Source organism: Mobula hypostoma, chromosome 1 (assembly GCF_963921235.1).
Source record: "Mobula hypostoma chromosome 1, sMobHyp1.1, whole genome shotgun sequence".
Lineage (NCBI taxonomy): Eukaryota > Metazoa > Chordata > Chondrichthyes > Myliobatiformes > Myliobatidae > Mobula > Mobula hypostoma.
Window position 1 is genome coordinate 251,100,083 of NC_086097.1, and position 13,612 is coordinate 251,113,694.

General features: G+C 43.0%; 1 protein-coding gene across 3 annotated transcripts in view; it reads left to right on the forward strand.

Moving 5' to 3' along the window:
- The first annotated feature begins 4,574 nt into the window (after positions 1-4,574).
- Positions 4,575-13,612, forward strand: part of rnf41l (ring finger protein 41, like) — a 30,646-nt gene continuing 21,608 nt past the window's right edge. Inside the window, exons 1-3 of one of the 3 annotated variants that reach the window (XM_063042488.1) lie at positions 4,575-4,629; positions 9,611-9,690; positions 12,169-12,375. In XM_063042488.1, coding sequence (XP_062898558.1) covers positions 12,170-12,375 — 206 coding nt within the window. In that variant the 5' untranslated portion in view covers positions 4,575-4,629; positions 9,611-9,690; position 12,169. Of the gene's footprint in view, positions 4,630-9,610; positions 9,691-12,168; positions 12,376-13,612 lie in introns of those variants that run through there. The other 2 variants (XM_063042484.1, XM_063042492.1) reach the window with 2 other exon arrangements.

Here is a 13,612-nt window from a genome sequence, read left to right on the forward strand (position 1 = left end):
GCATACAAAGAAGCAAAAATTAGTGGGAAGACAGAGGATTGGGAAATTTTTAAAAGCTTAAAAAAGGAAACTAAGGAGATCATTAAGAGGGAAAAAATAAACTATGAAAAGAAGCTAGCAAATAATATCAAAGAGGATACTAAAAGCTTTTTCAAGTATATAAAGAGTAAAAGACAGGTGAGAGTAGATATAGGACCGATAGAAAATGATGCTGGAGAAATTGTAATTGGAGATAAGGAGATGGCAGAGGAACTGAACGAATATTTTGCATCAGTCTTCACTGAGAAAGACATCAGCAGTATACCGGAAATTCAAGGGTGTCAGGGAAGAGAATTACCACAGAGAAAGTACTCAGGAAGCTGAATATTCTAACGGTAGATAAATCTCCCGGACCAGATGGAATGCACCCTCGTGTTCTGAAGGAAGTAGCTGTGGAGATTGCAGAGGCATTAGCAATGATCTTTCAAAAGTCAATAGATTTTGGCATGGTTCCGGAGGACTGGAAGATTGCAAATGTCACTCCGCTATTTAAGAAGGGGGCAAGGAAGCAAAAAGGAAATTATAGACCTGTTAGCTTGACATCGGTGGTTGGGAAGTTGTTGGAGTCAATTGTCAAGGATGAGGTTACGGAGTACCTGGAGGCATATGACAAGATAGGCAGAACGCAGCATGGTTACCTTAAAGGAAAATCCTGCCTGAAAAACCTATTACAATTTTTTGAGGAAATTACAAGTAGGCTCGACAAGGGAGATGCAGTGGATGTTGTGTATTTGGATTTTCAGAAGGCCTTTGACAAGGTGCCACACATGGGGCTACTTAACAAGATAAGAGCCCATGGAATTACGGGAAAGTTACATACGTGGATAGAGCGTTGGCTGATTGGCAGGAAACAGAGAGTGGGAATAAAGGGACCCTATTCTGGTTGGCTGCCTGTTACCAGTGGTGTTCCACAGGCGTCCGTTGTGGGGCCGCTTCTTTTTATGTTGTACATCAACGATTTGGATTATGGAATAGATGGCTTTGTGGCTAAGTTTGCTGATGATACAAAGATAGGAGGAGGGGCTGGTAGTGTTGAGGAAACAGAGAGTCTGCAGAGAGACTTGGATAGATTGGCAGAGAAATGGCAAATGAAATACAATGTTGGAAAGTGTATGGTTATGCACTTTGGTAGAAGAAATAAACGGGCAAACTGATATTTAAATGGAGAGAGAATTCAAAGTTCTGAGATGCAACGGGACTTGGGAGTCCTCGTGCAGGATACCCTTAAGGTTAACCTCCAGGTTGGGCCGGTGGTGAAGAAGGCGAATGCAATGTTGGCATTCATTTCTAGAGGAATAGGGTATAGGAGCAGGGATGTGATGTTGAGGCTCTATAAGGCACTGGTAAAACCTCACTTGGAGTACTGTGTGCTGTTTTTGGCTCCTTATTTAAGAAAGGATGTGCTGACGTTGGAGAGGGTTCAGAGAAGATTCACTAGAATGATTCCGGGAATGAGAGGGTTAACATATGAGGAATGTTTGACCGCTCTTGGACTGTACTCCTTAGAGGTCAAAAGAATGAGGGGGGATCTCATAGAAACATTTCGAATGTTGAAAGGAATGGACAGAGTGGATGTGGCAAAGTTGTTTACCATGGTGGGGGAGTCTAGTACGAGAGGGCATGACTTAAGGATTGAAGGGTGCCCATTCAGAGCAGAGATGCAAAGAAATTTTTTTAGCCAAAAGGTGGTGAATGTGTGGAATTTGTTGCCACAGGCAGCAGTGGAGGCCAAGTCACTGGGTGTATTTAAGGCAGGTATCTGAGCAGCCAGGGTATCAAGGTTTATGGTGAGAAGATGGGGGACTGGGACTAAATGGGAGAATGGATCAGCTCATGATAAAATGGCGGAGCAGACTCGATGGGCCGAATGGCCGACTTCTGCTCCTTTGTCTTATGGGTCTGTTTCTATACTGTAGTGCCCTTTGACTCCATGAGGGTAGATTACAAATATTAACCATTATGTAGAAAAATAGTCATGGGAAAATCTGGCCACTTGAGAATGTTTGAGAAAATTCAGCAAATAGTGTCATGAATGAACAGTGTGTGCACCAGGAAAGAAACTATAGTTCCTGAAGCAATGGCTCAGGGCTAAAAAAAAATGCAATGAACTGGGAGTACAGTAGCTGCTGAACAATCACTGCAGTGGACAGGAGGGTTCTACAATGGGTAGCAAAAATGCCCAACGCATCACCCGCACCAGCCTATTCGCCATCAAGGACATAAATACAGAAAGGTGCCGGAAAAGGGTCAGCAACATCATGAAGGATCCCACCCACCCTGCTCATGGACTGTTTGTCCCACTCCCATCAGGGAGGAGGCTATGTAGCATCCATGCTGGAACTACCAGACTCAAAAACAAGCAACACACATCAAAGTTGCTGGTGGGGTTGATGTGTGTTGCCTGAATTTCCAGCATCTGCAGAATTCCTCGTGTTTGCGAGACTCAAAATCAGTTACTTTCCCCAAAAAGTAAAGCTGATCAGCACCTCCACCCATTAACCCACCCCTCCACACCCCCAACCACCACTTTATCATTTCCTGGCAGTCACCTTATGTACACACACTCCTGTGCATAGTAAAACTTTATGGAGACACAATCTATGTAAGTAATTATATTTATTATGCTTTTTTATTATTATTGTGTTTTTTTAATCTTATTGTGTTTTTTTGTAATATATCAGATCCAGAGTAATAATTGTTTTGTTCCCCTTTACCCTTGTGTACTGGAAATGCCATTAAACAAGCTTGAATCAATCTATGTACCTAAGATAGTAGATAAGTTATCTGATGTTTTATATTTATTGTGGTTTCTATTTTAGTGTGCTTTATCTTATTGTGATTTTTTTTGTGCTCCATCAGATCCAGAGTAACAATTAATTCAGTTTCCTTTACACTTGTGTACTGAATGACATTGAATAATGTGCAACAGACACAAAATGCTGGAAGAACTCAGCACAGCTGGCCTGCCGAGTTCCTCCAGCATTTTGCACATGTTGCTTGGATTTGCAGTATCTGCAGATTTTCTTGTTTGCGATTGAATGATGTGCGATCCAACTATTCAGAAATCCTCCTGGTTTGATATCCAGTTGACGTTTGCCCAGCTCCTCTTAAACCTGCTTCAAGTCTAGTTACTGTGTTCTGTTAAATTCACTGGGGCCCCAGTTACCACAATCCCTTTAAACTTACCAGATCAAAGGCAAAGTCGAGATGATTGTCATATGCACAAGTACATGAATGCGCAGCTGTGATGTAAAAACTTACTTGTAGCAGCATTGCAGGAACATAGCATCATGTACAGCATTTACAAGAAAAACAAAAACATAAATTGTACACATTTGTTTTCAAGAACACAATTAGAACAAAAGAGTCCATTTTATTGCAAGGTGGTCATCGGGCTGTTAAACTGTATTGATTAGGGTTTTGCCTTTTTTAATATCCCGTGTAATATTTCTTAAAGTGAATTAGAGATGTGTTCAGTGCTATCCAGTTGTTAAATTCAAAAGTTTAAGTAAATTTATTGTAAAAGTGATTTTATGTCACCATATATATTGCTTTGAGATTTATTTTCTTGCAGGCATTTACAAAGAAATAAAAAATACAATATAATTAATGAAAAACTCTACATAAACGAAGACTAACAATCAATGTGCAAAAGAAAATTCTGCAAACAAAAATAATACTGACACATGAGTCCTTCAAAGTGCATGTGTAGGTTGTATAATCAATTCAGACGAGTGGTAAGTGAAATGATCCATGTTTCTCCAGGACACCCAGCAGTTTGGCACCGAAAATCCTGCTTTAACTCTAATGTCATCTTGTTACAGGTTCCGGCCCAAAACAACATCTGTCCACATCCCCACAGATGCTGGCTGGCCCAGTGGGATTTTCCAGTCCTTTGTGTGTGTGTGTGAGAGAGAGTGAGTATGAGGGTGAGGATGGGTATATGTATGTATCTGTGTCAGTGTGCAGATGGGCGCGTGTGCGTGTGTGCGCGCGCGTGTGCGTGTGTGTGTGTGTGTGTGCGTGTGTGTGTGTGCGTGCGTGCGTGTGTGTGTGTGTGTGCGTGTGTGTGTGTGCGTGCGTGCGTGCGTGTGTGTGTGTGTGTGCGTGTGTGTGTGTGTGTGTGTGTGTTTTCTCGAGCGAGCGCCGATGGGTGTACCGTTTGTACGTTTGTTTAGGTTTCCAGCACCTGTCCTCCTGCAGGAGGCTGTATTTAATTCTATATCAGTGCTGCCGTGGGACAAACCTTGAATGCGAGGGTTGCATTCAACCCTGCAGCCCCACCCTCACCAAGGCAATAAAAGACTGTTTTATATCGGATTCCCTCCACACTCCGCCCCGCAATCCCCGATCCCTCACTGTGGTGATAAAAGACTGTTTTATATCCGATTCCCTCCACACTCCGCCCCGCAATCCCCGATCCCTCACTGTGGTGATAAAAGACTGTTTTATATCCGATTCCCGCCACACTCCGCCCCGCCGCCTCACCTGTCATTCCGGCGGTTCACGCCCCCTGGAGCTAATCGCCGTAAAGTTCATCCGGCATGCATTTGCGACGTTTTGCGGCATTGACTGGAAACGGACAGAATTGTAAGAGGGGCGGCGATGGGTGACTGGGGGTTGGGCGGGACTGGCGAGGGGTGACCGGGTGTGGGGCGTTTTAGGGTGGGGTGACTGGCGATGGGTGACCAGACGTGGGGCGTTTTAGTTTGGGGGGACTGGCGAGGGGTGACGAGCTGTTTGGCGTTTTAGGGTGGGGGTACTGGCGAGGGGTGACCGGGTGTGGGGCGTTTTAGGGTGGGGGGACTGGCGAGGAGTGACGGGCTGTGTGGTGGGTGAGGGTGGGGTACTGGCGAGGGGTGACCGGGTGTGGGGCGTTTTAGGGTGGGGGGACTGGCGAGGGGTGACTGGGTGTGGGGCGTTTTAGGGTGGGGGGACTGGCGAGGGGTGACTGGGTGTGGGGCGTTTTAGGGTGGGGGGACTGGCGAGGGGTGACTGGGTGTTGGGCGTTTTAGTTTGGGGGAACTGGCGAGGGGTGACCGGGTGTGGGGCGTTTTAGGGTAGGGGGACTGATGATTGGAACCAGCAGGGGTGATGAGGTGGGTGGGGGGGACTGGCGATGGGTGATAGGCTGTGTGGCGGGTGAGGGTGGGGTACTGGCGAGGGGTGACGGGTGTGGGGTGAGGGGAACCGGCAGGGGGGTGATGAGGTGGGTGGGTGGGGGGACTTGTGAGGGGTGACGGGTTGTGGGGCTGGTGAAGGGGGGACTAGCGAGGGCTGATGGGGTGTGAGGCGGGTGAGGGTGAAGGGCTAACGAGGGGAGACATGGTTGGGTGCTGTGGAGGGTTATGTCTGGTGTGAGGGTGTGTGGAGGGGTAACAAATGGGGCGTTTATGTCTGGTGTGTGGGACAATGAGTGGGGGTGATTGTTTCTGATGGGCAGGGGCTGTGCGAGGGGAAACGAGTGGGGAATTTGTGTTTGTTGGGCAGGGGGTGTGTGAAGAGTAACTTGGGGTTTGTCTCTGATGTGAGGGGTAAATTGTGGTTTGTGTCTGGTGTGGGGGGTGTGTGAGGGGTAACGTGTGGGGGTTTTGGTAGGCAGGGGGTGTGTGAGGGGTAATGAGTGAGGGGTTTGTGTCTGGTGGGCAGGAGGTTTGCAAGGGGTAACGGGTTGTGTCTGGTGTGAGGGGTAATGTGGGAGGTTGTGTCTGGTGTGAGGGTGTGTGTGAACAGTAACGAGTGGGGGAGTTGTGTCATGTAAGGGGCAACGAGTGTGGGATTTTGACTTGGGAGAGGGCTGGCTGGTCAGTGATGGTAATGCTGAGGGAGTTGGTTATACATGTTATATATGAACCCCTAGCTTGTAGATATTGATTTACTGTGGCTATACTGGATGATTGGGAATGTACCAAAGGGTTAAAGACTCCTGCTACTTAAAAATCCATTCAATTCTGTCTACCACAGCCTTTTTATTCTCTGCACGTTTAGCTCCCGTAGTTAACTACTGAACACTAAGTAATGATGTGTTATTGATAGTTCTGGTAATTACTTCTGAATACCTTGTTGGGTTTATTGGTGACTGTTGACTCCAAAGCCTGTGTTTGGTGATAGATTTCTTGGTATTGTCACTTGTACTGAGTTACAGTGAAAAACTTGCCTTGCGTACTTTTTATACGGAATCAGATTTAATGTCATTGACATGTTTTGTGAAATTTGTTGTTTTGGGCAACAGTATATTGCAATACATAATAAAAAACTATAAATTAAAATAAGAAATATATATAAAACATTAATATCAGTAAGTAGTGCAAAAAGAGTAACAAAAAAATGGGGAAATGGTGTTCAAAGGTTCATTGAGAGTTCAGAAATCTGATGGAGGGGAAGAAGCTGTTCCTGAAACATTGGGTGTGGGTCTTTAGGCACTTCTACCACCTTTTTCATGGCAACAAAGAGAAAAGGACTTTGGGCACCCTTAATAATGGATACACGAGGAAATCTGCAGATGCTAGAATTTCAAGCAACACACCTGATGGCATGAACATTGACTTCTCAAACTTCCACTAATGCCCCACCTCCCACTCATAACCCATCCGTTATTTATTTATTTATATACACACATTGTTTTTCTCTCTCCCCTTTTTCTCCCTCTGTCCCTCTCACTATACCCCTTGCCCTTCCTCTGGGCTTCCCCCCTCCCCCTTTTCTTTCTCCCTGGGCCTCCTGTCCCATGATCCTCTCGTATCCCTTTTGCCAATCACTTGTCCAGCTCTTGGCTCCATCCCTCCCCCTCCTGTCTTCTCCTATCATTTTGGATCTCCCCCTCCCCCTCCCACTTTCAAATCTCTTACTCACTCTTCCTTCAGTTAGTCCTAACGAAGGGTCTCGGCCTGAAACGTCGACTGTATCTCTTCCTAGAGATGCTACCTGGCCTGCTGCGTTCACCAGCCACTTTGATGTGTGTTGCTTGATGGATGCTGCCTTTTGAAGGTTTCTTTGGTGCTGGGGAGTCTAGTGCCCGTGGTGGAGATGGTAGAGTTTGCAACTTTCTGTAGCCTTATCTAATCCTGTCATCCTGTCACGCGCTGTTGAACTTGAACATAGGGTTGCCAACTATCCCGTATTTGCCAGGACATCCCGTATATGGGGCTAAATTGGTTTGTCCTGTATTTCCGCCGCTAAGGTAGAGCATTCCTATGAAACCTTTCGTGCCGAAATGGCGTGAAGCGAAGAAGCAATTACCATTAATTTATATGGGAAAAATTTTTGAGCATTCCTAGACCCAAAAAAGAACCTAACAAATCATACCAAATAACACATAAAACCAAAAATAAATAACACTAACATATAGTAAAAGCAGGAATGATATGATAAATACACAGCCTATATAAAGTAGAAATAATGTATGTACAGTGTAGTGGGGAAGATGAAGGCAAAACTGATTAGTGGGAAAAAATCGACACATACGCACACAGGTGCCCGCACAAGGCTTCATGGTCATGGTAGTCTTTCCTGGGGTAAAGTGTCCCGGGATTTGACTGCTACTTTTGTCCCTTATTTGGGAGTGAGAAAGTTGGCAACCCTAACTGTAAAAGACATATTGAGGTGAGTTTAACCCTACTTGAACACCACCCCCTGGTCGGCCGGTCCACAAGAATATTGTCAATATTAAACCAGTCCGCGGTGCAAAAAAGCTTGGGGACCCCTGGATTAGAGAGCTTAAGGTAAAAGAACTCCTGGGGGAAAGTGATCACAATATGATCGAAATTAATTCTGAAATTTGAGAAGGAGAAGCTGAACTCAAATGTATTAGTGTTACAGACAAGAGAAAATCTGCGGGTGCTAGAAATCCAAGCAACATACACAATATCCAGCATTTTATTTGTATTGTATCAGTATTACATTACACCAGTGCTATAACGCCTCAGTATTACATCTTTGTTTTTATATTCAAGTCCTCTTGAAATAAATGCTAACATTGCTTTTGCCTTCCTCACCACAGACTCAACCTGCTGGTTAACCTTTAAGGAATCCTGCATGAGGACTCCCAAGTCTCTTTGCACCTCAGATTTTTGTATTTTCTCCTCATTTAGAAAATAGTCTATTCTGTGCTTTTATTCCTTCTATCAAAGTACATGACTGTATGCTTCCCAACACAGTAATCCATCTGCCACTTCTTTGCCTATACTCCAAATCCTTCTGTAGACCCCTTGCTTCCTCAACACTACCTGTCTCTCAACCGGTCTTCATACCATTTGTAAACTTGGCCACAAAGCCATCCAAGTCAACATAAAAAGAAACATCGACTCCTGCAGGCTTCAGGGCTTCTGTACCACCACCTTAATGGTAGTAATGGAAAGAGGAGATGTCCTGATAGTCCAGGAATAAGGGAAAGGAGACAGGATACCAGAGGGAGGAAGGTGAAGGTGATGGGCTGATTTCTAGGTTAGGGGAGAATAAAGAGAAGAGATCATGGAGAGAGGTAGGAATGTAGAAGGTGGTCCTTTCACTTTGAGAGTTGATGGGATAAGACTGTGTCTGGTTGTAGATTCATGCAGGAAGTAGATGGGAGAGAAAGTTTAAGACAGTCTTTTCAGTACGGGAGGTTGTTGGATAAGTAAAACCCTGCTAGTAATCTTAATAAGAAATGTGTAAATCTATTATCAAATGTTATGGGGAGAAGGCAGGAGAACGGGGTTGAGAGGGATAATAATCAGCCATGATGGAATGATGGAGCAGGCTCAACGGGTCAAATGACGTAAGACACGGGAGCAGAACTTTCTTACGGGCAGTCACGTTAACTACAAAGAAACACAATGGAATCAGTGAAAAAACATACACAAAAGGGACAAACAACAACGTGCAAAAGCAACAAACTACAAAAAAGAAAACAAAATAATACTGAATAAGCAATAAATATCGAGAACATGAGATGAAGAACAGCATAAGGGCAGAAATTGTAGTAAACTGCTGAGAACTCTTCGTTGTTAAAGTGTTGGTATTGTTGTAATAAATTGGCTTATTTTTGTCACATGTACCAAGGGTACAGTAAAAATCAAGTCTTGCTACTGTTCATACAGTTTAATTCATTACAACAGTGCACTGAGTAGTACAAGGGAAAACAACAGGAGTTGTAATATACGTACCAGTAGATAGCCTCAGGTTTTTTTCCAGGGCAGAAGTGGTTAACATGAGGGAGCATAATTTTAAAGTAATTGATGGAAAGTATAGGGGGTGCCATCAGAGGTAAGTATTTTACATGATGAGAGCGTGTAATAGCTGTAGGGGGTGGTGGTAGAGGAAGATGCATTAGGGCCATTTAAGAAACTCCTTAGATAGACACATGGATGATAGAAATTGGAGGGCCGTGGAGAAGAGAAGGGTAAGATTGATAGTCATAAAGAAGTACAGCACAGATACTTGTTGTAAGCACAGATCTTGTAGTAAGCTTGAAGGTTGCTACAACATTGTGGGCCAAAGGGTCTGTACTGTGCTGTTAAGTTCTATGTACAGTATATCACAGTTGTAAAGGAGAAAGAGAGTCACAAAAAGAATTGCATGTTGTATCTTGCAGCCTTGTTCACAGAACTGATACAAAGTGGGAATAGCAATTCTGTCAATTTCATTGGTGAGGAATAGTTGTGAAAGATCTAGGTAAGTAAGCTTTATTGTAGTGTTATGAATTACTTAAATAGGTAACATTTAATTGTTTAATTTTTCATTATTCTTGATCCTTCTGAATGTCTGGCAATCACATTAAATGTGAAATTGTTCTAACTCTGGCAGCAATGTAATCAAGTGCATTAAATCAGTTTTGAAAATATAGTCATGAGTAATATTAGATTCAGATTTATTTATTTATTTATTTATCACGTGTGTCATTGCATTTACAACCAACACTCCCAGAGGTGTGCTGAGGGTAGCCCACAAGTGGTGCCTCACATTCCGGCACCAACATAACATGCCCACAGTGTTCAGCAGAACAACACAACAAGATTCTACACACACACACTCCTCTAACCCAGGGACAGGCTGTCTTCGGTCACCAGTCTCCAGCAGGACTCAGACTTAAAGAAATTGGGCCTTAGACTTGCTCAGCAGGTCTTCAGACCCAGGTCTCTAATCAGAAATGTTGATGTCTGGGTGAAATTCTTCCAAAGTATACAATTTTTAAGTCACTGCAAACCTGTTCATGCATTAAATTATCTCATCTTCTCCCAAACCAACCCAGGAAATAAAAATAATCTTGGCTAAACACTGCAGATTATGAACAAGAGATGTGAGTTAAGAGTGTGCACAGGGTAGGCACAATTTCCCCCTCTCCATGGCAAATTCTACTGCTATGCCTTAAGGTCTTATGGAATAATTTTTATTTTATATTCTAATGAGGAATCCACTTGCTACTTTACATTTATGAAGTCTGTAAAATTGTGGATATTTTTCTGGCTGAATGTTGGATATTTTGGATAATTTTTAATGAGTAAATTAAATGTATTATTTAGAACAAAATTCTATGGTTTTAGAGTCAGAACACTACAGGACAGAAACAGGCCCTTTGGCCCATCTAGTCCATGCTGAACTATTAATCTGTGTAGTCCCATCAACCTGCATTCAGACCATAGTCTTCCATACCCCTCCCATCTATGTACCTATCCAAATTTCTCTCAAATACTGAAATCAAACCTGCATCTACCATCCACTGGCAGCTTGTTCCACACTCTCACCACCCTAAGAGTGAAGAAGTTCCCCTCCTGTTCCCCTTAAACGTTTCCTCTTTCACCCTTGACCTATGATCTCTAGTTCTAGTCTTGCTCAACCTTAGGGTAACTGCAAGTAGGCTTCTTCCACTATATACTCCTCATAATTTTGTATACCTCTATCAAATCTCCCCTCGTTCTGTGCTCTAGGGAATAAAGTATTAACTTGTTCAACCTTTCCCTATAACTTAGGTTGTCCATTCCTTGTAAATTTTCTCTGTACTCTTTCAATATTAACATCTTTTCTGTAGGTAGGGGACCAAAATAGCACACAATACCCAAAATTAGGCCTCTACAACTTCTTACACAATTTCAACATAACATTCCCATTGCTGTACTCAATATAGAAATACTCTATGAAGGCCAATGCGCCAAAAGCTTTCTTTATGACCCTATTTACCTGTGATGCCACTTTCAAGGCAGTATGGACCTCTCTTCCCATATCCCTCTGATGTAAGTTCCATCCTTCTCTTTTATTCAGTGATATTTTTTTTAAAATGTAAATTGCTTTTGTAACCCTCTGGTTCTGTGGGCTGTGTAATTCTGGGGAAGACAATCTCTGGCCCCGGCAAATGTATGAAATTGATTTGCAAAACCTCCTGTTTGTGTGGATGCTGTGTGATGTGTTCCCTGCTACAAATCAGTACCATGAAATAACAAACAGTACACCATATGTAATTAAACGATTTGGCTTTGTAATTCTTAACTTGACTAAAGGGTTAGTAAAGAAAAACAAAAAGAAAAGGGCCCATTTTAATGGAACAGTCTAATATGCACAAGTTGGAGCTCACGGTTTCCCTTTTGCTGATCTTCCATCGATTTCCCCGGGCTTCGTCGACTCCTGGCCCCACTCGAAGTCCCCTCCTTGCTGGTGTCTACGGCCTCTCCTTTCTGGCGTTTTCTCTCTCCATCTCTTGCCGAACAAAAGCCCTAGATCACCTCGGTCTCGGGCACACAGCACAAAAACATACTTCCCTCACTGGACGGCTCACATTCCAAAGCACCCATTATTTCTAACCAACACCCAAACACTGCTTCAACAGAAAGACCATTACATTAGCAGTGAAACCTTTCCCAGGGTGTTACACTTATTTATCTTTCGCCAACAGGTGGGGAATTTGTGGAATTTGTTGCCATGTGCAGCTGTGGAGGCCAGGTCGTTGGGTGTATTTAAGGCAGAGGTTGATAGGTTCTTGATTGGACATGGCATCAAAGGCTACGGGGAGAAGGCCGGGAACTGGGGTTGAGGAGGAGAAAAAAAAGGATCAGCCAAGATTGAATGGCGGAGAAGACTCGATGGGCCGGATGACCTGATTCTGCTCCTGTGTCTTATGGTCTTATGATTTTAACATTTAACTCGTGTTTTCTGTGATAGAATGGGATATGATATTGAACGATTTATCGGCTATGTAAACGAAGGTCTTTTGTGTTGCATTTGCCGAGACGTGTTGGAGAATCCATTACAGGCTCCATGTGAGCACGCCTTCTGTACGTCATGTATTCATGGGTGGCTCATACAGAACCACAACTGCCCCGAAGATCGGCAGACCCTGGACACATCCATGCTTCGACCACTATTCAGGTAATTTTCCAAACTGTTATTGATAATACAATGGATTCCAGTTAATTGGGACAAATCAGGACCAGTATATTTTGGCCCAATTAAGTGGCTACCTCAGTTAGCCAAAGTTTCATGAAAATAGTTAAAAAGGTATTTTAAAAAAAAGACAAACTGCTATCTAAGTGAGTGATAAATTATATATTTAAATGAAATAAAGAACAAATTAAAACACTGCTAATACTACTACAGTGCCATAAAACTGTGTATTGGTTCCAAGTAGTTATTGATGGAGGAATTCATCCAGTGTACACTGCCATGTTCTTTTGATTGACTGCAAATGAACAAAATCAGCACCGACACCTAGTATAGATAATAAACTGTCTCCATACAATGTGTTCGATAATTGCATTCTCCAAATCAACATTTTCACTGTAACACTCAAGATGATTGTTGATGCCTTCAAATTCTTCGTAGTTCCTAACTTGCTGAAGTAGTGAAATTCTTGCATTTTCACTTCCGTTGCATCACTTGGGTTTCTGGCATCTCCAAGTCTGAATGCTTGAAACCGCAGAGAGCAAAACAGTTCTCAAATGTCTTACTACTCGCCAGCAATCAACGACAGAGTCACTGATATTGAACACAAACACACTTTCTTATTAATGCTAGTTTTTCATAAGCTTAAAAACCAGTTTTTGGAATCGTTTGGGTTGCGATGTTGAGAAACTTAGCACTAGAATAAAATATATAATACAATTACAAAAAACCTTACATTTTACTCATTTCTTAATTTTAGAGCTCTGTTTTGCTCTGGAGGCACTGTTGCAAGGAGAAAGGATTTAATTGCATGGTTTGTGCCAAATCAAAGGACTATTTGAACACTTCTGGAAGTGTGCTTTGGGTTCTTGTCCTGCTGAAAGATGAACTTGCTCCCTAGTTTAAGCTTTCTGGCAGAGGCAAGCAGGTTTTTAATCCAGGATCTCTCTGAATTTAGCAGCGTTCATCTTCCTATCAATCCTGTCCAGATTTCCAGACCCTGCAGCTCAAAAGCATCCCCGTAGCATGATGCTACCTCTACCATACTTTACAGTCGGAATGGTGTTACCTGGCCGATGTGCACTATTAGATTTACACCACAAAAACGTTTAGTGTTGATGTTGTGCTGACCTTAACCCACTCCAAAAACAATCTTTTTATTATATCTAGTTATCTATAATTGTATTAAACTCAGTACTTTTAATTTCTCAGTCATGAAACACAG